Source organism: Penicillium roqueforti, assembly GCF_015533775.1.
Source record: "Penicillium roqueforti strain LCP96 04111 chromosome Unknown scaffold_06, whole genome shotgun sequence".
Taxonomy (NCBI): Eukaryota; Fungi; Ascomycota; class Eurotiomycetes; order Eurotiales; family Aspergillaceae; genus Penicillium; species Penicillium roqueforti.
The window spans coordinates 132,267-157,597 of record NW_024067570.1 but is presented as its reverse complement, the minus strand read 5'-3'; the positions used below and the strand labels follow the sequence as shown (position 1 = coordinate 157,597).

The window sequence follows — 25,331 nt, the reverse complement described above, 5'->3', positions numbered from 1 at the left end:
AAAGAACAAGATGAAAACCCCGTGAGGACGCAGGATCGAGAGGATGGTGTAATGGTCCTTGGTTAGGAACTCATTATGCAAGGAGTAATGAAAGAGTATGAGGGGCAATGGAGACGCTCGAAAGCGGTGTTAGTCACAATGGAGTGGATTACCCGCGAGCAACCCACCATGAACGGACTGCCATGCAGCAAATCCGCTTGTAGACTTGTGTTGTGCCCTTGCCCTCGGCTTCTTCTTCGAGGAACTTCTGTGCGACGAAGAGCCTGGTTCCTGCCTCTTTCTCGGTGGTGTAGCCCACCTTCGGCAGGCTGTTGGGGAAGTCAGCCCAGCGCTGTCCTAGGTGACGTGCGACAGAGATGGAGTAGATGATGTCCCGATTTTCGTATGTGTCTAGCAATTGTCGACACCGACTGAGGGTGTCGTCGATCTGTTTGGCCGAGCTTGCTTCGTTGTCATAAAGTGTGAGGAATTCCCCGACTTGGTCCCAGAAATCCAATTGGCGGCTCTGGAACTGATCCGGAGAGTTCGGGGGGTTGGCGGCATCCATGACCAGCTCCCGCGACAATGGGTTTGAGTCCAGGTGGTTCCAAGTAAGCAATGCTTCGACCACGTTTAACCGTGCGCAAGACACACAGAGATTCCAGTCCCGCCCCTGTTGTCCAGTCTCTCCGTCCGGTACCTTGCGACACAACGACATGCTTTTCCAGATAATCGAAGCCTCGAAACTCTCTAGACGAGCAAGGGTTTCACCGTCTTGAAGATCCCATTCGTTGAACGCGATGATCAAAGCCGAATAATCCGCCATAAGCTGGGCATCGGCCATGAGTAATGAGAGAGCATTTTCGGAATACCAGCGAACCTCAAGAAGCTTGTCGATCGCAGGTGCATAGGTGGCCAGGAATACTGCTTGGATCTCTTCGAGGCGGCCTGGTGGAAGAGTTGCGACAGGGTGAGGGGGAGGAGGAGCAATTCCCCTCAAAGAGAATAGGTCATTGACATAGAGATTTTTGGCTGTGGAGTAGATTGTTAGCTACCCGTGCATAATGCTGCAATATGCAGATGAAGAAACAAATTATATGAACTCACCTTTGTATGAAGGCTCTGAGCCCTGTTGCCGTGGTACGCCAGTGTTCTGCATTTCTGTATGATTGGATTGATGGTTCGTTGCCAAAGAAGAATCGATGGAAGCTCTGTGCTCGTGTTGGTCGGTAGAGGCAGTGGGCGATTCGGATTGAAGGGAAGGAGCAAATGGTTGAGACGAAGCGGGCATGTACCCGGGAGGAGCAGAAGGGTATGAAGGGTATGAAGGTGCTGATGAATTAGAATGTCCTTGAGGATTGACAATCAGCGAAGGAGGAGGGTTAGGAGCTGGTTGAATAGCTGAAGGTGTAGATGCTTGAGTCCGAAACACAGGATCGTAGCCCAAACATTCACGTTTGCTTTTCACACAATTTCTGCAGACCGGATGTGCTTCGTCACACTAAAATCGAGTTAGACGTGAAAATGGCCAAATATCCAAAAAGCCGATAAAAAAAAAGAAGTTGGAGATTGAGAGGGAGGTGGATTTAAGGCAAAATAAATGGCGGGGTCTGGCGGGCACAAGCGAGCGACTCCGCCCCGCGAAAACTACATTTGCGCTCACCTTGATTCTTCGTTTGCGACAGGTTAAACAACCGGTTTTTGTGCGTCGCTTGACTTCTTTCTTGTGTCTATTGCCTGATAACATCTTGTTCGGGTCCCCCGGGAGTTGATATCGCATTTGCGCATTCCCCATATTGGAGGGATAGCCCGTCATGTATTGTCCCATGGAAGCCATCGGAGGCATATTGTTTGGGAGCGGCGATCCAATCGGTGCCTGTGGCACCTGTCCTTGGGATCCGGAATTGTGATACATGTCGTTTTGATAATGTTGCGGCTGTGTCTGAAACTGGTGGGTATGCGCCTGTGGTGATTGATGGCTTCCTGGTTGTTGGGATTGAGCGGGACTATGCGAATATTGGTATGAACCGTTGGTTGAATGAAAGTGAGATGTCCCATTCACAGCCCCATTGTCGTGCCCACCCGTAGAGTCCGCCATGCCCGCGTTCGAATCATGATGGTCCAAATGACTACTGTCGCCGAAATCATGGCCATCCATTGTTGGGATATCATCAGTTCCAATCGCTGGTAAGGAATGGTCGAGGGAAATCGCAGGAAGTGACATGTCGGGAGGTGCAGATGAACCTATTGAAGGCAACGCATCAAAGGACTGCAATTCCGAATCATCGAAGCCATTTGATGTGTCCATGGGTGGAAGTGATGGATCAATCGCTGGAAGTGATGATTCCACAGACGGTAAAGTCACATCTGGACCTTGTGCTTGCTGGGTAGCTTCTGGTGGCTGATACGTGCTGGCATCCTGTGGTGGGCCTGCGGCGGACGAATTTGGTGCTGCTGGCACTTCTGGTGTTGCTAATACTTCTGGTATTTGTGGTACTTCCGGTGGCAGCACCTCTGGCACTGCTGATTCAACTGGTGGTTCTGGTGGCTCTGACGGTGTTGGTTGGGCTGATTGAGCTGGTTCAGCTGGTTGAGTTGGCGCCACCGGTTCTTGACTTGTTTCCACAATGGGTTGATTCGTTTCCGCTGGTAAAGGCTCATTCTGGGATAAAGGTTGTTCTGTCTCAACAGCTGGCGCATTCGGTTCGGTCGCAGGATTGGTGGATTCGCCAGGCGGGGCGCTCGAGTCCGTCGGCTCCGCCATACTGGAATTCACAGCCTCCCAATGAAAGTCTCGATCGGAGGGGAGAATTGGTAGATATTTTGCAAGTAGGCTTCGGAGACAAGGTCTTGAGTAAAGGAGTAGTCGAGTAGGCAAGGTCAAAGGTCGTCTGGTTTGTGGCTGAGCGAAGAAATCACACCAGGTCGAACGGATGGGGAGTTAGAAATCATTTATTCCCTATGATCTGTGGGGTCCAGCATTTGTTAGTCAAAATATTCGGCCAGCATTATCGTCAGTGTCCCGTATCGGAGAGTGATAGGGTCCTCGATGTCGATCATCAACATCGCCAGGAAAGAAGCACTATGCTAGCGCAGGCCCTCCATTTCCACGTCTTTAAATCCAATCGGCGGATGAACCATGTGTAGGATATGTACTGAGCGCAAGGACTGTGCATTTGTACGAATGTCCATATGATATAGAGACCTCATGGCGTGTCCAGATATCCTGCTAGTCAATCGAGGTTTTGTAGGTCGCATTCGCGGTGGCCGACCAGCCTCAAATGTAACCATCTGTCAACAACTCCCACGAGGTCTCGGAAAAGCATCGCGAGGTAGAATCTAGCACTCAATGACCTCATTTGACAGCAGGAATACTGGACATCGTATCGCACGGGGTGAGGCTCCGGCGCGAGACGGTGCGCATTGGTCGAGGGATTGGCAGGGCCTGCGGGGATCGCGACTTGCTCGAATTTCAAAGACTTACCAGGTAGATAGATTTTTAAGATAAGATCGACAGAAGCACAAATCGCGGGGACACTATGCAGATGCGAGGGTCGCGGGTCAAGAAAAGCGCGAAAGAGAGAGGCTAAAGGAGCTTTCCTTTCCGGCGTTGAAACTCTCCGCTTTGATTGTGAAGGAAAAAAAATTATAGTGGCAAACACCGCTTTCTACCCCAACATTGCATATTCCGAAGTTTGATATCTGTGTTTTCACATTATTTACGTTATTTACACTTGTTTTATTTGTTTTGTGAATGCTTTGCTGATACTGTTGTCTTATTTGGAATTCGATTAACATAGGGTCGAATTAATAGTGTCGCATACAGCCCTTCTAGTCTGGATCCATGGACCATCCATGAAAGCTATAGATTGTCCTGGGAAGAGGCGCTGGCATAAGTCAGCCTCTACATGGTCAAAGGTCCGCTTCAAACGTGCACGTGTGCCAATGAATAGGACGCGTTTGAAGATAGGCATTCAACACAGAAGCCTTAAGCTTGCAAATGATCCTATGGGTGAATGGGTTCGAAGTGTACATTCTGGGGAGCAATATTCTGCCACGAGTCTTTTGCTGAAGAATGTGGTACATCTCTGATATTGCTTGGCGCAGTGGAAGTCGTGCATTGTGTGCCTGTTGCTTGAAGCCACATAGTTGCAGACTTGGAGACTCGTGGGGTCATGGGCCAATGGATAGAAGTCGGATGTAGAAAGACCCGAGGGGTTAGGATTCTCAAGGGTATGGGCTTGCATTTAAATTTGAGCCACGACAAAGAAGTTTTGCGGATATCACATCCTCTGAAGGTGGCACTATTTTCTCATTGCCTTCGGCTTGCGCTTCTTGAAGACGACACCAGGCGTAGCATCTTCACTCTGCGGCTTCTCTTCAATAACTGGCTCTACTGAAGATTGAGCGGGCTCTTCAGTCTTGATCTCACTTGACTCATTCGTCTCTTGCGCCTCTGGCTTGAAAGAATCATCTTCTGTCTTTGCAGTGAGGGTAGGTTGTTCAGTAGCTGTCTCTTGCTCATCAAGCTCGACTTTCGGAATGAAGGTTTTCGTCCTCTTAATATCTTTTGTGGATGCAATCAAGTCATCCAAGCCCTCGTCCTCTTGTGCAACAGGGTATTGCCTCATCCTCGAGCCCCAACCTTTGTTGATAATAGGTTCAGGCGCGTGCTCATCCTCCTCCTCATCGCCTTCAAGTTTGCGCTTGCGTATTCCAACTGACTTTGTGGGGCCTTCTAATCCTTGTTGGACCTCGATCCTTGTCTCAGATGTCGTCTGCCAATCCCCTGCTAAGGCCATATTAGCGCGGAATTCCTCGGGGACGGCGACACCCATTGCCACGAGCTGTGCCATCTGTTTCTTTCGTTCTTCTAGGGAAGCAGGCCGGGCTGTGGATTTAGGGGCTGGCGGTGCGTTTCCTTTCGCGCTGTCTTTGTCGGTGGAGGACCCGCCACTGACAGCCTGTCGCAATCGTTCGACTTCGGTTTTCGCGCGTTGTGAGTCTCTTTGTTTTTGTTCATTGTCATTGTGTATTTGTCTAAGGAAGCGCTTGAGATTGCCTTGATGTTTTGGGCTGGCTTCGTGTTGGGTCTTTTCGAAGGGCGTGTCACGGATGAAGACCTTGCACTGTTTGCACCAGTAGCGCGGCTGTGAAATAGTCAGCAGGGTTCTAGACAGGTAAATTTCACACTTACTGCTGATTTCCAGAATTCAGACATGCCGGAGTACTGAGTTGGAATAAGAGGAGGTGGATTGATCGAGACTTTGATCGCATTGATATTGCCCGGCAGAAAGCTACGTAGGTACCCCACTCCGTTGGCCAATCAACCGGAACTTCCCTTCACCACCTAGGAACATAGCTCTATACCGAGTACTCCGTATATATTTGTACTATTTGGACTACCTCCACTTCTATGGGACTAAGCAGATCTTAGCAAAGGATGCTCAGGTCAGTGACATGTGTATATTACTAAGTTGTCCCTAAGAACTCGGGAAATTGTCATATTAAGTCTTATAAGAGCTATCAATCTTCCGAACCAAGAATTTCCAGTTCGGTAACTAATTACAAAATCGGCAGTCCTGCTCGAGATTATAGTATATCTGCAAAGCAGAAAGGTTCTGTATAGTAGAGAGAAAGAAGGACGACCAAACAGGCAAAGAGGACGACGACGTATTATCGGGTTTATAAGTAAACAGCAAAGAGAGAGAGAGAGAGAGATTGATAGAAGGGTTCATTTCTGAAAACACATTTTCATGACAATCTGGGATCATGCTAGATCAAAGCATAGGTTTATGGGCGCTGTGGCAAGGTATAGGCGTGATTCAATCCAGTTCCGCCGTCGAGACGCCCAAAGCCCAAGGTCCATCATCATAGATCGTAGAACGACGAACATCCCTCGCAGTCATCGTCGCGGTATATGGGTTGGCACGATGCATCGATTGGCTATAAAAATCAGTAAAGAATAATATAAGACGGGTGAGACTTACCGATTATCCCACCAGACCATATCACCCCCAGACAACCACTCCATGCTGAAGACATACTGCTCTAGTTAGCCCTGGATTTTAACAGAATACGGCTGACTTGAACTCACTTTTGATTGTGTACAGTGTTTAATCAACTCCCAAATCAGCCTTTGGCTCTCTTCAATATCCTTTCCAACGATCCGTTTGGCATGCGCCGCCAGATACAATGTTTTCCGCCCGTCTGGTGCTGTTTGTACGAGACGGTGGTAGGCCGGTGGTTTGGCTGCCAGTTCGTGGGGAAGGGGATTTCCAAACACAGTTGGTGCCGCGAGCTTTCGGGAATGCCAGAGACTTAATGAAGTTAGCTTCAGACACGGGGAGATTTCGAAACAGCTGGCTTACTCGTGCTCGACAACGAGGTTCTCAATCTCGTCCTTTTTCGCTTGAGATAGATCACCGTACGCACGACGTGTGTCTGCAAAATGGGTCCATGATCCGCCTGCGACTGGGTTTCCATGAGAAAGCAGTATGGAATACTTGGACCGATGTTGGTGATATGTGGAGTCCTAGATTGTGTTAGTACCCATGTGGCTTTTTGGGGACGATGATGATTACAGTGTGCCATAGCGCATTGCCCAGACTGTGGTAGTACCTGCGACTATCCATCTTCACCAGAGAGCCATCCTGCTCGATGCTATTCTCATCAGAATGTGATATATATTTAAGTTTGCATGTGGAATACTCACTTGGCAACGTCGAAGAGTAACGGTTCACCTAATCGGTCATTTTCACGTCCGTAAAAGAACGGATTGATTTCTAGTTTGTCACCCAATTGTTGCGAGAAAGCAATGTGCCGAATATTGTCTAGCCCCGTCTTTCGAAAGATCAGTACTGCATACTTGTCTTGCAAAGCGATCAACTAGCATCTTGTCAGTGGTTTCTTCCAACCTCTCAAATATTAACTCACTTGCGCGACGACGTCATCTGATACAGGTTTGCTCCAGTCAACACCGTATACTTCGGCACCAAAGAATGAATCTTCCGAGTGGAGTATTGGGTGGATAGACAATGTGCCTTCTTGGATCGTTTCTTGAGCACCTGTCCGAGAAGGACATGTATTATCGTACACCAAGATGTGCATATCGTCCACCAAGCTATGCATATCGTCAGACATTGAATTGCGAAGTGAGTTGTGTGATCTCTTGATTTGAGAGGCACTCCTCGTTTTTGATATCTCCAGATAAACCCGCACGCGGCTTCAAGCCCGCGCGGCCCGACCCCGAAGATGCCGATGCAAGAGCTACGGCCACTCAAATAGGATAGCATTTCCTACCTGTGAGAAAAGCTAATGATTTTACTTCTTCTCATATCACCATAATGACCTCCATCCTAATAAAAGCCGGTCCATACCGGTTCCGTGCGAGGTTCGAATCGTCAGCTCCCAAAACAGTGGCCCTCTTCCGCACTCTCCTCCCATACCGCCAGAAACTCATCCATGTTCGTTGGAGCGGGGAGGGTATGTGGATCCCATTAGGAGAAACTGATTTCGGACTACCGTTTGAGAACCATACGGCTCACCCTTCTGCGGGTCAAATTCTATTGTATCCTGGTGGTATCTCCGAAACCGAGATTCTGTTCTGTTATGGAGGTGTTGCCTTCGCAAGTAAGATGGGACCGCTGGCGGCAAATCATTTCTTGACTATCGTTGAGGGAATTGAAAACCTAAAGGCACTGGGTGAGCTGGTGCTTTGGGAGGGAGCGCAAGATATTTTGTTCGAGTTGGATGATGCTGATAGGTAAGTCTGTTCTATTGTATAGACTACGACCTCCTCTCAATACTAATTATGTATCGAAATTCTCGTATAGGCCTTGTTCTGCAAAGCTATGATATTCTACTATCAGTCATGAAAGCATCCCGTCCATATTCAACTCTGGGAAATCAAGCGACTCCCCGAAAAGATTCCCTGCCCAGTCAACACCAGAATCATTCATCAAATCTAGCAGAGACTGGATTGCCATATCATCAATCTCCGTTTCCTCGATATGCTGCTCGTTCTTCTCAGAGATTAACACCAAAGCAACTGTATAGTGAACAATGGCTTGGAAGTCGTGCGCAAAATGAAATCTCGTGGCCAGAGACACGCTGTCAAAGATGTCTATCGCAAGGAGGAGGAGTCGAGCGAGAACCGAAGAAGAAGAGGAGGGAAGGCGTGTACATAATTTCCCTTTCTCTTGACTAGAGTCTTCGCTGCAAATTTGTAGGTTTTCTGTTTCTCATGTTGTCAGTTATTGATGGACTCAGATCATCACGTCAAAATATCTATATGAATATCTCACCATCGATGATGCCCCGAATATAGCAAAGACATAAGAATATGATAGCGAACGTATGCGAAATCCAGGTCGAGTCCACCGCATAGTATAATCGACTCACGGATGCACGATCCACATTGTATGTCCCACCGGGAAAGGTAGATAGTTCCTGCGAATCCAGCGAGAAGACAATATCTGGCTTGAAGCTCGATTGTGCTAATATTATCTGCGCTGCTGCGGTCAAGCTCACTGAAAGCGCTTGTTGAACATGTGGTTTACTTAAATCCGTCGATCGATGTACCCGTGGGGAAGAAAGTAGTGGTGCAAGGGATGCACAATTGAGGGAGAGTCGGTACCACTACATCGCAGGTTAGATTAAGTTCCTGAATAGATGTAGTTAGGTAACTGCATACCCGGGCCGAAGTGAATGGCAAATGATTGTAATGGGATTCTGATTTCTCTGATGATTGTTAATTACTGTGAGGATAGGATGCCAAATGAACGCACCTAAACGAGAAAACCAAGATCTGCGAACCGTCAGTAAGACCAAAAATAACTCCAGGAAGATTCACTTGCCTCTCCCAATCATCTAAATCACTATTCAACCGTTGCAAGCAACTCGGTTGCAATCGACGGCCAGATATATCCCCAGAACTAGACATAGCAAGGTGAACTATTCCGACTAGTTCCACAAGTCCCCTTACCCGAAGGTCCGCAGGGGACTGCATCATCTCATGAGAGACAAACCTCCACGCCACCTGGACCGATGGAGTAGGATCAATTGATGCGGGTAGACCGGATGTAAGCATGAGGTTGAAGTTGCATGTGAGCAAGTTGTACCACACTCGTAGCTTTTTCACATCCTCTATGGATGGTACCTTGTCAGGGGGTTTGAATAGTGATGTGGCTGATTGTTCGAGGCCCAGTAGGGCAGAGTATCGCTCTGCTAATCCCAAGACAACCCAAGCACTGATTTCGTTGTACCGGCTTTTGGTCTTGGGTTCGTCATAGGTACTTGGGCGCAAGGAATCCTCGTCTTCACCCTCTTTGCTGCATGGCATCCACTGGGCATAGAGAAGAAGCACACAGATAGAATCTAAATTGACATCTGATGGGGTGGGCCGGAGTAGGAGCCTGGAGACCGCTTTGTCGAGTAATTTTGTCAGATCATAAAATCGGGGATGACCGACAATAGAATCGTCACTGCACACGAGTATTGTTAGCCTAGCTTTTGGGTCTAGAACTTTTCGCTCACGTTCGATCACCTATATCCCAGAACCGGGTACCAACTGAGCATATTGTCAAAATAAGTGTTGGGCTTGTTTGAAGATATTCATGCCATGTATCCCGAATACTTTCATCTAATACAGGCGCTGAGTGATGGCAATGATCAAAGAATCTGCTGAATATCAGTAGGTGGCATTTTTCCCAGATGGAGTTGTAGAATACATTTCGACTGCTCGCCGGACCTCTTCGGCTGTAAGGAGCCCCTGGTAAATAGGATCGTACATGTTCTTGTATCTCTGCGCTCTCAGAGTTGACTCATCAACTCTCTCTTCCGCAAGCACTCTTAACGATCGCAGTGTTGCGATAGGAGGACCTAGATGGATTCCGTCGATTTCTGACTCGGGAGAATCATATATGTTGCTTTGACTTTTCGGGAGAGCTTCTTGATGCTCAGGCTGAATGTCTCCGGGTCTTTCTTTTGTATTGTGGTCAAATGGACTCTTCTGATTTTCAAGCTCAGATATTCGGGTTTCATGTTGGTTGAGTCTGCTTCTGGTCTTAGCGTCTGCTCTTGACTGAATCGCAATTTTCAATCCCACCGATTTTGAAGTTCAATAACCAGTTGTACTAGACCCGATGGACTTTGAGTCAGGTCCAATGTTGGTGCTCTATCTGTCTCAAATGAACAAGTGATGCTTAGTCTTTGACATCGCTTGCATGGTAATTGTAGATTGGATACGTCGGATGGTAAACATCGCTGTTTCCGTGTGTGACACTAAAGCGCCTATATTAAGTACTGCGTTTCTATATTGAATACGCAATACTCACTTGTAGACAAGCCCGGGCAATCCGACGCACTTTAGCAGGGCGCTCATTATCTGTTTGATTGTCTGACCAATTGGCATTGAAGGGCATTGCTGTTTGGTGTTTGAACAAGAAGAAGACACATCTTAGAGAATCAGATCAAAAAAGGGCCAATCTGGGGTTATTTGCTCTGATAACATCTCGGACGCTGATTTGCTGCCGATACCCTCGGTGTTGAGGCTTTCATGAAAGTCTTATTTATGGGCCTCGCGGCTTATTTGACACTTTAACCTTAACAGAAGTGCCTGTATTCGAGTTAATTGTGTATTCCGCTGGGATTCGCAGAGTACGTACTCAGCATATTTAATCTCAGCTCCTGCCAACTCATACTCTGGGAATGCATTGGCAAGAGATTGGGTTTTTCCATCTTTGACCCCGATACAATATTTGCTTTAATTCGTTAGCGACCGTGAGTCTGTCAAATCACCAAAAGCCCCGTGGCTGATGTCGCTGGCAGTCACAACTGTCGCATTAATCACAACCAAATCAAATTTAGGCCATACTCTCAATAGTGTCAGTTAAAATTTGGGTGTCGCATTGGCATAGTAAGGCACAACATGCGGCACGCACGGCTTTCTAGCCGACTCCATCGGCTAGTGCCGCTTATCTGGCCACAACGTTGTTTGAGATATAGAATTCTATCGCTATCATTTGATTACGAACAATATCCCGATAACTATCGCGTTGCTAAATTTCCTTATCGTCCCACAAGACACGTTGTGCTAGGTTTGGTAGGCCTTACGGAGTATAGTTCGGAGAAACTCGATACAGGGCCCACTACAACTTGGGGAGAAAGACAGAGACAATACATTCAAATTGAAAGAAGCAGATTGACAATGTATATAGCAATAAAATAAGGTTGTCCTGTTAAACACACAGAGTCGACGCGAGAAAATTATGATTTAGATTCTGTCGGAAATCTTCTGCCACAGATTCTGGGCAGTTTCCTAGGCCAACGATTAATTATATGAAAGGTTTGAGTTAAGATGGGACTAACCTTCTCGATAACCTCGCTCGAAGAGCCGGTGACAAAGTCCATCTCTGCATAATCGACCATCTTTGACTTGGTCCAGAACTTGTATCCAAAGAAGAGGACGGCAAAGAACGGAATTGGAAAGTAAGTAGTAACAAAAGAGGAAGCGTCAAAGCTCGGCACTTTGAAGGAGATCAGTAAGTGGAAGAGGTGCTTCATATCTTGCGAACTCACTGAAGGAACCAAACCCGCCGAAGATGATGACCATAACGCAAATTGAAATTCCATCTAAATCGTCACATATATTAGTATCTCCGCACGAAATAGAGAATTTGGAAGCTGACAGTATGAAAGATATGGTTGAAGAGGTGCCATATATGGGAGTGTCTTTCGATCGATGCCCTGCGCCTTGAGACCTTTGTTCCATCGGATGCTGGTCCACAAGATCCCTGTCCAGGAGATCATACCACACATCGCAGTCATGTTAGAGACTTTATTGATGTTAGCTTCATAGCCTAGCACGGATTTCCTCAAGATGTCCACTCACAATAGCCAAACACTGTGCCCGCTTCTCCATGGGCGGCGGCCATAAATGAGAGGAAAGAGAAAGCACCACAGAAAAGAAAGCAGACCCAGGGGAACCCATCTGCTCGAGTCTTGAGAAAGATCTTTGGGGCATGTCCGCGGGTTGCTAGTCCGTATAGGGTTCTTGATGAGACAAAAAGATCAGCTGTACCGGCAGACCAGGCGCTAGTGAGAAGAGCTGCATTAATAATGGAAGGGAGGACCGAGATCCCGGAGTTCTATTGGGATATGTTAGCTTTTCAGTCTTGGGTAAGGGTTTGCACGGTGAATTACCTGGATAGCGATAACAAAGGGACTCTTGGCTGCAGTAGAAGTAAGATTGGCTGCAGTAGAAGTAAGATTGAGAGAAGGGTCGGAGGGAGACACGAGAAGTCCGATCTGGGATTGTAAGTAGACTGCAAGTAATCGTTGGGTTTTGAAACTTACCAAGAAAGCACTGCAGATATAGACTGGATTGAAGAGAAGGGAAGTTAGTGAATTGACGTCTGGGAAACAAAGTAGCTGAGCTCACAGAGTACAAGCCTAATCCAAACACTCTTGATGGCTCGCGGCACATTCTTTCGTGGCTGTAATATGATGTAAGTGAGAGGAACTCGCGATCGGGTTGACAAACTCTCACGTTTGAAGTCTCAGCAGCTGCAATTGCCGTAATCTCAGATCCAATGAATGCGAATGCAGCATTGATCAAAACTATAAACCGATGAGTTATTCGGTACGAGCTGATAGTTCGAAACTGGTCTCACCGCTGAAAAATCCGAGGAAGCGTCCTTTCGAACCGGCTTTATTGAATGTTAGATACCAGTAAGTGGGTATTGAATTGATCGACTTACCAATTCCTTCATACTGTACGAATCCACCAGTCTCGTTTCAATATTTGAATCCGATTGCCTCGTGGTTAGGTCCGCCACCGGCACTAATGATAATACCAGTAATAATAAGGCCAATGATAGTCACAACCTATATCAAATGTCAGTTCTCTCCATTTTTGAGGCTGCGCTCTTCTTATCTTACCTTGATTGAACAAAACCAGAATTCCATCTCACCAAAGACTCGTGTTCCCGCATAGTTTATGGCAAACTAGATGATCATCAGTATCATTTGTAGTCCAATTCTTTGCACAAAAGCATACCACGACGATCAGCATCAGCCCAACCCACATGGCATTATTACAGATTCCAGTAGAGCATGTAGAATCTGTCTGTCCGGCCGGAGTCCAAAATGTGACCAGAAGAGCCGCAGCGGAAATTTCAGCCGGTAAGACAACTGGAGAAATTAGTTAGATGCATCCTGCTTTCCCAGAATAAACAAGAATAGTCGTACCAATATAACTAAAGCATTTGTCAGGCCAGGTTCTCATGGTTCAGAATACAACTTCACTTACTTATACCAGAACAGGATACCCATAGCAAATCCAAGCTCGGGCGAGGTGAACCGGCCAGCCAAAGCAAATTGACCGCCAGGAATGGGAAATTGCGATGCCATCTCACCGAGAGCAACCTGCGGATGGTCGTCAGTCTTTTTGGAAGATTTGAAAGCGTCGGCAGTTGCCTTACCATTACTGAGTACAGCAACGAAGCCATAATACAGTATCCAATAAGAAGACCGGCTGGACCACCATGCTGGAGATCGCTCGCTGTGCCTAGAAAGAGGCCAGTACCCTAGGGACTCATCAGCACGAAAGTGAATTGAGGTGACAGTAGGACGGATGACTGACGATAACACCTCCGATGGCAATCATTTGTCTATATCGAATCGTGAGTCCCTATATATCAAGTCCCGCGTGTGGTACTTACAGATGCCGTGGCTATATTAAGTTTTAGTTCATCCCTGTTGCCATCAAAAAGGTGTGGCTCGACGTACCCTGAGCTGTCGTTGGAGACCATGATTGCTACCTATGTCTTGGGTAGTTCCCATGCTGACGGGGACTTCGTTGGCATCATAAGCCATTTCTTTAGTTTTCTGAAATGTAGGTTAATATAAAAACCATGGATCTTACTCCCAAAGGAGATATATCTCACGTCGTGCTGCATATTGTTCCACCTAGCTGGTTGTCGATGAATGAATTACTTTCGTTGGAAAAGGATTGGATGATCCTATATACATATGTGATTATCAACGCCATCTACAAAAACGCCACATGAAGGTTAAATCAAACTTATCTTCGAGATAAGGCTCTTACACGGTTCATCACCGTGGCGTGCGGGTCGAACCGAGATTTCCCGCGCCTGTCTTATCAGCGGGTAGAGACCGATGCTCCCGACGCTCACCCTCCTCAAAGGTACGAGGGATCGTCAAAGATTGAATGTTTGAACCAATCTGAAAATCTGGAATTTGACTTTGTGGCGACTATTCAAGTGATTGCTGTCTTAAAATGGCATATTCTACACGGCCTCTACGGCCGGGAGTATACGTGCCACTACCCACGTTCTTTGATGAACACCAAGAAATTGACTATGACAGCTATCGGAGACATCTGCTAGGTAAGATAGGGCTCTTATTGAAAATTACCAATGACATGAACTTATCTGACACCGATCACAGCTATGGTCACTCGCGGCATGGGTAAGTTGTTTGAGCGTGTATTATGAAACCACATATTAATGGGACTCCGCGTTCAGTACCAGTATGTGCTGGATCGTTAGGGGAAGCTGTTCACCTGGTGAGTTTGGTTCTTTCCTATCATGCCTTTAGATGATAGTACTGATGGTCTTAGGATTTTGATGAGCGTGTATCCCTTATCCGCTTCATCAGGGAAACTCTGGATGGGGAAGGGTTGCAATCTACCCCCATAGTCGCTGGTGTAGGAGGACTCAGTACCAGAGAGACTATTAGTTTCTCCAAAGCTGCTGCAGATGCTGGAGCGTAAGTGAATACTGAATTCCGGCGATTATCTTCCTTCTAACAATGACAGAGATGCGGGTATGGTTATTTTACCTGCCTATTATGCCGCGAGTCTGAACACAGACATGGACCAAGTCATTCAATACTATGTGGATATTTGCGAAGCATCGCCAGTATGGGTTGTCCATAACGCACTAAATGCATCATTGCTAATGAAGTGATAGATTCCTCTGTTGCTATACAACTTCCCATCCAACGCTGGCGGCCAGGATATGTCTTCAGAAGTTATCAGCGCGATCATGAAGAAAACATCTAACTTATGTGGAGTGAAGTTGACGTGAGTCTTAGCCTTCTTGGCAACTCTCATTTTGACAGCGCTGATAAGAACAGATGCGGTGGAAGCATGGGGAAGCTGATCCGTCTTCAAGCCCTGATCTCCGAAGATACCACAATAAATGAGACTCGCAAATTTCCATTTCTTTTACTGGACGGTCTTATTGCTGATCTGACCCCCTGGATGCAATGTGCTGGTCATGGCACTGTGAGCGGTATTCCTAACTTTGTGCCAGTGGCTTCTATGAGGCTCTGGTCACTACTGAACTTGCCATCCCCAACAGAGACAGAACGCAATGAAGCGAGAAATATTCAAGCGATTCTTGCGCGGGCTGATGCTGCTGCGGTTCCAGGTGGTATTCGGGCTATGAGTGAGTATATCCATAAAGAATTTCGAGGGTACTAGGCTGATTACATGTAGAATATGCATTGAACAAGATGCATGGGTATGGGATTGCTCCGCGAAGACCATTGCTTCCGTTGGGGGAAGCTGAAGGGGGCGAGTTTATGAATGCTTTGGGTGAGGCAATGCGACTTGAGTCTGAATTAAGAGAGGCAACGTCAACTCCATAGCATGGTAGTCTGTTGTCGCGACTATGTTGGACCAAGTGTCCTTTCTTACTTCACCTTTCCTGCGGTCGTTGATACTCTTTGTATATGTAGCCAATCAATATCTATCGGAGTATTATGGAGTATACTAAACGTTGTAATTCTTATTCATATCATACTAAAAGTACGAAAGAAGCGGGACGAAATAAACAACCAGTTAATACAAGCAAAGTTCTTTTAGTCCCGGGAATTAGCAACGTCTACTCACTTTCTAGCTAGCTACACTATTGATAATAGGACCACCATCTATCCATACATACTAATTTTCATCAGTTATCAAGTTTCGGTTAATTAGAGCTTTAAATCCAAGGGTCATTCTTAGATACAATGCACTATGCTATGGACGATCAAAATAACTTTGCCCCAAACTCTTCAAAAGCCTGTCTTCAAAGGTCCGCCTGTTCCGGAACTGGGCTCTTTAGTTTTCCAACTTCAAGAGCCATACGGATGTTCTCAATTGTCCATTCTTCTATGGCAAGAATTGTCTTTTGTCAAGTCAGTCTCACACCACTACTTATGGGGAAATACAAAACTCACCTCACTAGTCCAAGTGCCCATATGGGGAACCAGAATCACATTCTGGTTACTGAGCAACCCAGGATGAATCCGAGGCTCTTCCTCAAAGACGTCGAGGCCAGCCGAGAACACTTTACCACTATCTAGGGCATCAACCAGAGCAGCCTCGTCCATGACAGCGCCGCGGGCAGTGTTGACCACTACCACGCCGTCCTTCATCTTAGCGAACTCAGCTTTGCCGATAATATGGCGCGTGTTTTTCTTCAAGCGATTAGTATCATACCACATTTGCTTCCCTTTTGGAACAAGAAATCACTTACATTCAATGGCAGGTTCAAGCTGATCACGTCACTGGTGGACAGGAGTTCATCAAAAGAAACATATTTCGCACCCGCTGACATCTCATCACTGAGTCTGCGGCGGTTATGATAGATGACCTTCATCCCAAAGGCCTCTGCCTTTTTCTTCAAATTACGTCCAATACCACCCATTCCCAGAATCCCAAGGACCTTTCCCTGGGGATCATGGCCGAGAGGAGGCGCCGGGTGGCCACGCCATTTACCCTCGCGCAAGGCGTTCATGCCGGTGTTGAAGTTGCGCAATGCACCAAGAATCAGGAACATGTTCACGTCGGCAGTGGCATCGTCCACTGCAGTTGGGACATTGGAAACCAGAATCGGGGGGTTGCGCGCACTGCAGGCATGAACGTCCACTTGGTCATATCCGGCTCCTATAGATTTTGCATGTCAACATATACATATTTGAGCACTCATATCATAAGCTCAACGTACCACAATGCGCGATATATCGGAGTGAGCTTGGTAGCACATTCACTAGCTCCTCGTCTACAAGCCCTGTTTGGCTCAAAGACCCCATTGTTCGGTATATCGCAACAACACCATCCAGCTTGCCGTCTTTGCACTCTTGGATGAACTCGGCTCGGGTGGTCGCCGCTGACTCAACTAGCTGTGCTACCTCTCCCAATGCATTCCAGGCTGCCTGTGCACTGTGTTTGAAGAATGTCAATTTCATGAAATGGATATCAATGGTGCGAAAAGATGGGGTGAACGTACTAGTCGATACTTCCAAGGCGTAGGACCTTGGGCTTGGGGCCGGTAGAACCCATTCCGATGGTATTAAGGGCAGTTGATTCTGTGTTGATCCAGACAATTAGCAATTTGAGCAGAGGAGGAATGTATAGCAATGCTAGAACATTAACTCTGAGTCAATTTTTCAAAGATTTTCCCTCCAATTTTACTTCGGGTCGAAATACCCCGACGCCTTTTCTTGACATATTTGAACTTACCGATAAGCAAGCAGTCCGATCAAGATGATAAGTGACTTAGTTGTTGCAAAAGAGGTTTGAAGACACAAATGAAGTCAAAGGAACAAGAGACAGAGACATTAGACAATAAGAGTCATAACTATATATATTTTACTAAGCATCGGCCGAGAAGCAAAGCAAGTGCCCTCAACTGCGGAATACCTAACCGACGTCAGCCATCGGCTCGATTGCCGATGTCGTTATCTCATGACACACTAAGATGCTGGCTATGAGTGGTGCTTTTATTCTAGTCCACTGTGATATTGTGTGGAATAGAAAATATTTCGAGAACATTGGGGACTTCGTGTTTTCAACTCCCGGAATGAAACTTGCGACGGTTCGAGTAAATGTATCTAGCCAGATGTATACTATACAGTGCGTCAAGGGGCTATTTCCAGGCTCACTAGCCTTCAATTAGAATACGGGTCCAGTCAAACTTCTTCCAGCGCTTTCTGAATCCGTCAACCCTGCGATCACCACGGTTCCAGCGTCCTTGTCGTTTGATAACGTCCGGTGCAACATCCAGCATTCCACCGATGATCTCTCGGGCAAAGAGATCTCCACGAGGCCAGCGGTTGTCGTCCTCCACAATATGACCCAGGCCACCATCTAGTTCAAACCAAACGTGGAAGTAGGGCATCTCCTTCACAAGGGTTCGGCGGAAGGCAGACCGGCCTAAACCTTGCTTTGATTTAGCAAGGGTATCGATAAGTTTGCGGTGCTGCGACCATTCCGACTCGGCACTGAGAATTGCCTCTTTGAAAAACGCAGGAGCGGTTTCTCCTAGACTGTAGGGTAAAGGCACGACTTCCATGGATGCATGTCGCTTGCGCTGTGGCTGGGCTGCATTCTCGTAGAAGATCACATCTCGACCTTGGTCGTGGTACATACGCGTGAGACTCTTCATAAAGTTGCGGATCTCTTCCCACTCGTCGTCATCGCATTCCATCAAATTAGTGCGATGTTGGATTGGTACGATAGTAGCACCCCCTTCACTGATTTCGGGTTCGGTAGGAAGTGTGAGGAAGACCCTGGTCGCAAGGGAAACCACTGGGGCAAGAGGAGGCGTGCCCTTGTCTTCGTTGTGACAAAGCGGGCAGTTGTCCAATATCCGGTTCATCTTGTGGAAGTCATTGATCGTTGTGTTCTTGAGGTCAATCTCAGATCGATGAACCCTTTTGGCCAACTTGGACGCATTGTCATCCATATACTCCAAGTCGTTCTATACATTGGTTAGCAGGGGAAACAGGAGTCATCACACATAAGTCTAGGACTGACCTCAAACTTGGCATCACGGCCAATTTGATCTGCTAGGCGCCGGCCTTCTCCGCCGAGTTGGCCACGGGTCTTGCGCTCTTCGCGCACCATATCTTCAATGGTCATATCTTCATTTGCTTCCACCTGGCCTCTTTCCCGGCCTCTCTTAGTATCGACAGCTTTGACCTCATTCCTAGAGCCTGCTAGCATCGGGTTATGCATAACATCAAGGACCACAACATCGGACTCCTTGCGGTTTGACATAGCTGCCGCGGCTGTATTGTACTGTTCCTCGAGATCGGCGGCATTTGGTGCTTTTCTGAGCTTTGCCTTCATCATCTGGGCTTTGAGACGATTCAGTGCCGTCATATCGAGGTGACGGGTAGTGTTCGGAGGAGGCACAGTGTCCATTTTCTTGCCTTGGCCTTCGGCCTTCAGTTCCTGCTCTGGATCACGAACATGTTCGAGTGGACCTCTTCGAATATCATTTTGGAGTTTCCTTTCCTGGAACAGCTCCCCACTAGGTTTATCTTTGCCCACATAGGACTTGCCATACGTTTTGCGCCGATCAATCTCAGTTTCCTCCTCCCGAGCGTCGTCAAAGGAGCGAAGGTCTCCAAAACGCTCAGTAGCAATATCTTCAATAGGCCTGCCACTTTCCTCCGCCTCTCTGTATACACCTTTGAGTTTGGTCATTCTCCATTGTGACCCCGAATCCCCAAAAGTATAGTCCACCTCGTGCTGAGCAGGTTCATCTTCTATATCTTCGAGTGTTTTTCCATCTTTGAGATCACGAAGATGGTCGTTGAGCTCCTTGTCATGAATCTTGAGTTCGTAGTCCGCTGAAAGCATTATTGGTTTCGGCTCCTCCTGTCGCGTCGAATCCGGTCGATGAACATATTCAACGTCGAGACCCGAGGGCGCTTCCATCCAGGCGTCCCGTTTGAGATTACTGGGCTCTTCCTGTACTATTACCGGAGGAGCGGTGGATTTGCCCTCATCTTTGGAATTCCGGTGATGGCGTTTATGGCCATGTTCGTCTCCTTGGTCGTCGGAACGACGTGAACGCTTGTGTCGGCGGCCATCGTCGTCGCGATGCCTGGACTCGCGAACTCGCTCGCTGTCTCGATCGCGAGATCTGGAGGAATGCCGCCGGTGATGGTGGTCGGAATGATGACGGTGTTGTCTCGAGCGCTCTTTGCTGCGATCGCGATCGCGGTTTCGGTCTCGATGATGTCGCCCTTCACTTTTCTCGTGTCGCGGCTCTTTCCCGTCTGCCAATGATTTCTCAAAATCTTCTAGAGTCATGGTGTTCCTGATATGTGGAAAAGGGATGAGAAAGGCAAAATATGGAATGACGTTTATAAAATGCCGGGCGGTCCAATTGTAGATCTTTCCCCGCGACAAAAAAGATTTCGAACAGAAGAGAAGAGCTTATCTTTCATCACTTGGCTTCTTGTCTTCCACCCTTGAACAATACATAATCGACTACAGAGGTCTCTGTAATTTTATTCGCTTGATCGAGTCTATCTTTCTATAAATTTCCTTCACCATGGCATCTCCGGTGGCCGTGGTCTGCGTGGGCATGGCAGGTAAGGATGCTGATCGCCCCTCACCTATCTACAACGATCTAATCGTCAGTGTTATGGATTGAATAGGCTCAGGCAAGACGACCTTCATGCAAAGAATCAACTCCTATCTGCATGAAAAGAAGACCGTGCCGTATGTGATCAATCTCGACCCCGCGGTGCATTCGGTACCCTTCGAGAGCAACATCGATATCCGTGACTCCATTAATTACAAAGAAGTGATGAAGCAGTACAACCTGGGTCCTAACGGAGGAATTTTGACTTCATTAAATCTGTTCGCCACCAAAGTCGATCAAATTATCTCGCTCCTAGAGAAACGCACCGCCCCGAACCCTGAAAACCCTTCCGCAACACCAATCAAGCACATCTTGGTCGACACACCCGGCCAAATCGAAGTCTTTGTCTGGAGTGCATCGGGCAGTATCCTTCTCGAGACTATGGCGACATCATTCCCAACGGTCATCGCATATGTTATCGATACGCCTCGCGCAAGCTCTACCAGCACCTTCATGAGCAACATGCTGTACGCATGTAGTATCTTGTACAAGACCAAGCTCCCCATGATCTTGGTCTTCAACAAGACTGACGTCAAGGATGCTGAGTTTGCCAAGGAATGGATGACCGACTTTGATGCATTCCAGCAGGCTCTGCGGCAGGAGGAAGACGCGGGGGCCTTTGGAGCTGAGGGCGGTGCCGGTGGCTTTGGTTCTGGCAGTGGATACATGGGCTCCCTTCTGAACAGCATGAGTCTCATGTTGGAAGAATTCTATCGACACCTCAGCGTCGTTGGCGTCAGCTCAATGACGGGCGATGGTGTCGAGGAGTTCTTCGAGGCTGTGGAGACAAAGCGACAGGAGTTTGAACGTGACTACAAGCCCGAATTGGAGCGCAAGAAGAAAGAGCGCGAAGAGCAATCATCATCCCAGCGGGAGCTTGAACTTGGAAAATTAATGAAAGACATGAATGTGTCTGGGTCAAGCCGGCAGCCGCCGAGGAAACCCACCGAGGAGCCTGAGACTGTCAGTGAAGCCGAAGATGAAGAAGATGATATCATCAAGCGTGGATTGGCAGATGGAGAAGACAGTGACTATGAGGACTACGTGGGGCCTAACGCTGGCAATGATGAGGGTCTTACTCAACGTTACCAGGAGGCTCTGGCAGGCTCACAAAGTACTCCATCAGAGCAGGATAACAGCTTCACAAGATATCTGCGCGCAAGCAATATGCAACAGTGAAGCAATCTGTCCAAATGGGTCTTACTTGTTCTGAACAGGCTCGGCTTACGGCGTTTGTGGTCTTAGAGGCGCATTTCATTATATCAAAGTAATCAAATATCATCTTAGTCTATTTTGTCTTCGCCTTGGTATAGTAACACATACCGGGTGAACCTTTGCAAACAAGTCAAACGGCAATGTTGCTGTATGACGTCACTTGCTCATAATGCAGCAGCCTTAGGAAATGATCGCCCAGAAGCTTCATCTTCTCCCCATTTCTGATACGAGCTACTTCAATCTCGCGAGAATTTCAATTCCATTCGAACACATACTAGCGAATTTCCATCATGGATGTGAGCCAATGCTATTACTGTCTCCAAGCGTCGGAAGATAGACCTCGAAACCGGAGCCAAAAGCTAACTTGACAGGTCTTTCGCGCCTACACATACACGACAGCCGCATGGCTGTCACTTCAGAGTCTACCTCTGATAGCCGGACCGAGCATGATAGTGACCCTGCTCTTGGATGAGACTCGGCCTGCTTCCCGTATGTGGCCTACCTCCTGAATGTGCCGCGCGCACCCGTTTACGAGCCATGCTAACCTTTCGCCCTTGAAAAGCCATTGAACTATACTTCGCCCGGTGTTTCGGCTTCAGTCTTCTCACAATTGCCGTTTTGACCATGATGCTGACCGGCTCCATCCCCCTGACGGCCGGGATCAGGGAGTCTGTGTCAACAGAGGACGACGATCCCAAAGCACCATACGCTGTGCCAACTCTGATGGTGACCTCTGTTTTCCACACCACATGTGCATTTTACGCGTACACCTGGTATGTTTCCGGTGGATCGGGTATATTTGCTGTTGGTGTTGCTGGATACTCTACTATTGCGGCCATTGGGTTGTGGTGCATGCTCTTTGGCAGCAGCAATGGAAGGATCAGTCGCCGTAACGGTGCAGACAAGAGGACAGCGGGGTTTCCTTTCAAGAACTCGGAAGCAGCGAAGAAACATAACAAGGGTCTGTAAGCTGCCGAGGCTGGAATCAACACTGCATCCATAGATTCAATGTGAATATCGTATCCCAGTGTTTTAGTAGAATAAATCTGCTATTCATCATTAATTCCAAAAAGATAATTCATAGAAGCCGTTTTTTTTTTGTACCTGAGATCCTCATGATGATCCGAGCTTCCCTTAACCCCACAATGCCGCTTCAACCGTCCTTCTTCTCCTCAAAAGCAGCACGCCTCTCCACAACTTTATATTGTTTACAAGATGGACTCTGAGCTACGACTGTCGTCGCCCCGCTTAGGACCTTCAATGTCAATAAATGATCAGTCTAACCTACAGTTAGGCCAATTTGACCCGGAATCGCAACCCTTCGGGCCATTCCGTCCCCCGACCGAAACTGAATCACAGCTCCAGAACGCGACGCATGCGTTTATTCGTCCTCCACGATCAGGCGAGTCGGCGAATAACTTCATCACTACGTCTCAATCCACACAGCAGCACCCAGGTCACCCTAGCAATGGAGTTGCCTCGCACTTACGACCGCAAGGGCAATCCTGTGGTTTAGATCAATCGCAGGACTACAATAATGGCGTCGCTCATGCAGCGAATATGAGTGGGGCATTGCATGGCGCTACTGCTGGACAAATGGCACCTCCAGCATCGCTGTCTCAAAACGAGCTAGCGATGGGAAACAACGCGCATCAAACTCAGAATAACAGCTTAACGCTGCAGTCCCAAGGCCAACCGTTTCAACCAGACTTCATCGAGCTGGATACTGGCTCCACGGATTCAGTGGCCTTCAATGGGCCCGGAGAACTGCAAGGCTTCAAAGTGGTCCCGAACCCTCCAAATCTGGATTACTGGAGAGATAGGTTATTCAACGTCGATGAAATGATCACCCTAAGCGAAGAGGAGTATGCAGGCTCCATTGTTGGAATGATTTATACCCTACTAGAGGCTGACTCGCACATTTCTACAGATTCCAAACCTACTTCCCCCACGTTGACAATGTATACTCTCATCGCTCCACCCAGCGGTACAAGCGTAAACCCTTTGTCTCCCATTACTGGGACTGTCGACTCAAAGGACGACCACCCGGAACCCCCAAATCCGACGACCCAGAAAAAAAGAAGCGCAAGCGTACCGCCAGAGAACGGGATCTCTGCCATGTTAAAATCAAAGTCGTGGAATACTTCCCAGTGTCCGAAATATCAAATTTGCCCGATGCAGTCGAGCCCTTGCCATCTAACATCTTACCTGGCATGTATACTTTCTCTCTGAATGACGACTCCGCGATCCGAAATGTCCAAACATTCGGTATGCTCACGCCCAATCCTGGTCTACCACCAAATCACCCGGGATCGAACGGTGGAAGATATTTCACTATACAGCGGGTGAATGGCAATGGTGCCAACGGGAAGAACGACGGAGTGAGCGGCGGTCATCAACATACGCTTGAAGAAAGTGATCGTGTCAAGAAAAGTAGTGTGCAACGATACATTCTGAAGGAAAAGAAAGATAAAAGGATGAGAGCGGTATGTTGATCCTGTTTTGTTGTGTTCAATTGCACAAGAGTATCCCCGCCGGCTACGTCACAAGTCTACATTGACTTCATACTTCCCACATGCGAAAGATCTTGTCTCATCCTTTTGTTTTCATTTCTATCATTTTTAATTGTGCAGATTTAACACGAAATACACAATAGGACCGAGTCATGTCTCGACCAGGCCAAAAATCATACCATACAAAAGCAACGGGTCTGGCCGCTGAAACTGCGATCAAACACTCTGCCGATGTTAATCTCAAGCTATTTGGGAGCTGCTTCTGGTGAGATCCTCCCAAATTTAATTGTTCTGACGAAATCTTGTTGTGTATTGACTTGACCTGCATTTGTAGCCCATTCGTGCAACGGGTATGGATCGCATTGGAACTGAAAGGTATCCCGTATCAATACATCGAAGTGGATCCGTACGAAAAGCCCCAGTCACTGTTAGAGGTGAATCCAAGAGGGCTTGTTCCTGCTTTGCGCCACGACGACTGGGGATGCTATGAAAGCAACGTGTTGTTGGAATATGTAAGAAACCCCGAAGAGCCAATTTCTCATTTTCCTCACTGATCAATCCCTTGCAGCTGGAGGACCTGGGTGTAGGGGCTGCAATGCTTCCAGTAGACCCAAAGCTGCGCGCCCATTGCCGATTATGGGCGGATCATGTAAGTAGACACACAGGTCTGTTCTGGATCATCGCTGATAGCCCTCCAGGTCAATCGGCATATCGTGCCGAGTTTCTACCGTATACTGCAAGAGCAGGACCAACAGAAACAGATCGAGAAGACACAGGAGCTGCGAGATGCGATGGAGAAGCTGCTCGAGGTAGCGCATCCTTCGGGGCCCTTCTTCATGGGCCCGCAGATGTCCCTTGTGGACGTTCAAGCTGCACCGTGGATCATTCGGCTGCGGCGGGTCCTGAAACCATACCGAGGATGGCCAGATGCCGAGGAGGGAAGCAGGCTGGCCATTTGGGTGAATGCAATCGAGACTGATCCGCATGTGCAAGCGACAACTAGCACGGACGAGTTGTACCACGACAGCTATGAGCGATATGCCCGTGAGTATCGCTCGCATGCCTTTTTCAATAGCACTGCTAACGCTTCATGTGACAGAGAACCGTCCAAATACATCCCAAGTCGCAAATGCAATTAACGCAGGACGGGGCCTCCCTTAATACCAGA

At 47.7% G+C, this 25,331-nt stretch overlaps 12 protein-coding genes across 12 annotated transcripts; 5 read left to right on the top strand and 7 right to left on the bottom strand.

Moving 5' to 3' along the window:
- Positions 1-148: 148 nt before the first annotated feature.
- On the bottom strand, positions 149-2,743 carry LCP9604111_3584 (putative C6 finger domain protein; the record flags this gene model as incomplete). The annotated part of the gene is made up of 3 exons (XM_039071188.1): positions 149-1,011; positions 1,087-1,480; positions 1,643-2,743. The coding sequence occupies 3 exons, from the start codon at positions 2,741-2,743 to the stop codon at positions 149-151; spliced, it is 2,358 nt and encodes a 785-aa protein (XP_038930247.1).
- Positions 2,744-4,283: 1,540 nt separating this feature from the next.
- LCP9604111_3583 (putative formin binding protein) lies at positions 4,284-5,200 on the bottom strand (the record flags this gene model as incomplete). Its single annotated transcript, XM_039071187.1, has 2 exons — positions 4,284-5,129; positions 5,177-5,200. The coding sequence occupies 2 exons, from the start codon at positions 5,198-5,200 to the stop codon at positions 4,284-4,286; spliced, it is 870 nt and encodes a 289-aa protein (XP_038930246.1).
- Positions 5,201-5,804: 604 nt separating this feature from the next.
- Positions 5,805-7,122, bottom strand: LCP9604111_3582 (TauD/TfdA dioxygenase family protein; the record flags this gene model as incomplete). Its single annotated transcript, XM_039071186.1, has 7 exons — positions 5,805-5,925; positions 5,970-6,025; positions 6,077-6,299; positions 6,351-6,514; positions 6,564-6,642; positions 6,695-6,867; positions 6,916-7,122. 7 exons carry the CDS (start codon positions 7,120-7,122, stop codon positions 5,805-5,807), a joined length of 1,023 nt encoding a protein of 340 aa, XP_038930245.1.
- A 203-nt stretch (positions 7,123-7,325) lies between these two features.
- On the top strand, positions 7,326-7,748 carry LCP9604111_3581 (uncharacterized protein; the record flags this gene model as incomplete). The annotated part of the gene is made up of 1 exon (XM_039071185.1): positions 7,326-7,748. One exon carries the CDS (start codon positions 7,326-7,328, stop codon positions 7,746-7,748), a length of 423 nt encoding a protein of 140 aa, XP_038930244.1.
- A 102-nt stretch (positions 7,749-7,850) lies between these two features.
- On the bottom strand, positions 7,851-10,403 carry LCP9604111_3580 (transcriptional regulator family TF; the record flags this gene model as incomplete). The annotated part of the gene is made up of 10 exons (XM_039071184.1): positions 7,851-8,215; positions 8,286-8,510; positions 8,563-8,619; positions 8,675-8,721; positions 8,769-8,788; positions 8,966-9,464; positions 9,517-9,660; positions 9,711-10,034; positions 10,088-10,263; positions 10,317-10,403. 10 exons carry the CDS (start codon positions 10,401-10,403, stop codon positions 7,851-7,853), a joined length of 1,944 nt encoding a protein of 647 aa, XP_038930243.1.
- Positions 10,404-11,254: 851 nt separating this feature from the next.
- On the bottom strand, positions 11,255-13,940 carry LCP9604111_3579 (uncharacterized protein; the record flags this gene model as incomplete). Its single annotated transcript, XM_039071182.1, has 21 exons — positions 11,255-11,299; positions 11,350-11,507; positions 11,560-11,613; positions 11,670-11,816; positions 11,873-12,128; positions 12,184-12,288; positions 12,337-12,359; positions 12,422-12,476; positions 12,530-12,600; positions 12,654-12,689; positions 12,741-12,746; positions 12,837-12,867; positions 12,922-12,987; positions 13,040-13,173; positions 13,231-13,238; positions 13,292-13,407; positions 13,464-13,568; positions 13,625-13,652; positions 13,704-13,714; positions 13,771-13,869; positions 13,929-13,940. 21 exons carry the CDS (start codon positions 13,938-13,940, stop codon positions 11,255-11,257), a joined length of 1,566 nt encoding a protein of 521 aa, XP_038930242.1.
- A 341-nt stretch (positions 13,941-14,281) lies between these two features.
- LCP9604111_3578 (dihydrodipicolinate synthase family protein) lies at positions 14,282-15,657 on the top strand (the record flags this gene model as incomplete). Its single annotated transcript, XM_039071181.1, has 8 exons — positions 14,282-14,390; positions 14,452-14,472; positions 14,529-14,569; positions 14,624-14,772; positions 14,822-14,924; positions 14,976-15,088; positions 15,142-15,455; positions 15,506-15,657. 8 exons carry the CDS (start codon positions 14,282-14,284, stop codon positions 15,655-15,657), a joined length of 1,002 nt encoding a protein of 333 aa, XP_038930241.1.
- A 422-nt stretch (positions 15,658-16,079) lies between these two features.
- LCP9604111_3577 (D-mandelate dehydrogenase-like dehydrogenase) lies at positions 16,080-17,335 on the bottom strand (the record flags this gene model as incomplete). The annotated part of the gene is made up of 5 exons (XM_039071180.1): positions 16,080-16,178; positions 16,231-16,470; positions 16,530-16,939; positions 17,001-17,215; positions 17,283-17,335. The coding sequence occupies 5 exons, from the start codon at positions 17,333-17,335 to the stop codon at positions 16,080-16,082; spliced, it is 1,017 nt and encodes a 338-aa protein (XP_038930240.1).
- A 601-nt stretch (positions 17,336-17,936) lies between these two features.
- Positions 17,937-20,098, bottom strand: LCP9604111_3576 (putative cell cycle control protein (Cwf19); the record flags this gene model as incomplete). Its single annotated transcript, XM_039071179.1, has 2 exons — positions 17,937-18,755; positions 18,812-20,098. The coding sequence occupies 2 exons, from the start codon at positions 20,096-20,098 to the stop codon at positions 17,937-17,939; spliced, it is 2,106 nt and encodes a 701-aa protein (XP_038930239.1).
- A 244-nt stretch (positions 20,099-20,342) lies between these two features.
- LCP9604111_3575 (putative ATP binding protein) lies at positions 20,343-21,614 on the top strand (the record flags this gene model as incomplete). Its single annotated transcript, XM_039071178.1, has 2 exons — positions 20,343-20,382; positions 20,449-21,614. The coding sequence occupies 2 exons, from the start codon at positions 20,343-20,345 to the stop codon at positions 21,612-21,614; spliced, it is 1,206 nt and encodes a 401-aa protein (XP_038930238.1).
- A 326-nt stretch (positions 21,615-21,940) lies between these two features.
- LCP9604111_3574 (uncharacterized protein) lies at positions 21,941-22,619 on the top strand (the record flags this gene model as incomplete). Its single annotated transcript, XM_039071177.1, has 3 exons — positions 21,941-21,946; positions 22,022-22,139; positions 22,213-22,619. The coding sequence occupies 3 exons, from the start codon at positions 21,941-21,943 to the stop codon at positions 22,617-22,619; spliced, it is 531 nt and encodes a 176-aa protein (XP_038930237.1).
- Positions 22,620-22,865: 246 nt separating this feature from the next.
- Positions 22,866-25,324, top strand: LCP9604111_3573 (glutathione S-transferase family protein; the record flags this gene model as incomplete). The annotated part of the gene is made up of 7 exons (XM_039071176.1): positions 22,866-23,515; positions 23,581-24,136; positions 24,307-24,428; positions 24,498-24,675; positions 24,732-24,812; positions 24,862-25,207; positions 25,263-25,324. The coding sequence occupies 7 exons, from the start codon at positions 22,866-22,868 to the stop codon at positions 25,322-25,324; spliced, it is 1,995 nt and encodes a 664-aa protein (XP_038930236.1).
- Positions 25,325-25,331: the final 7 nt, after the last annotated feature.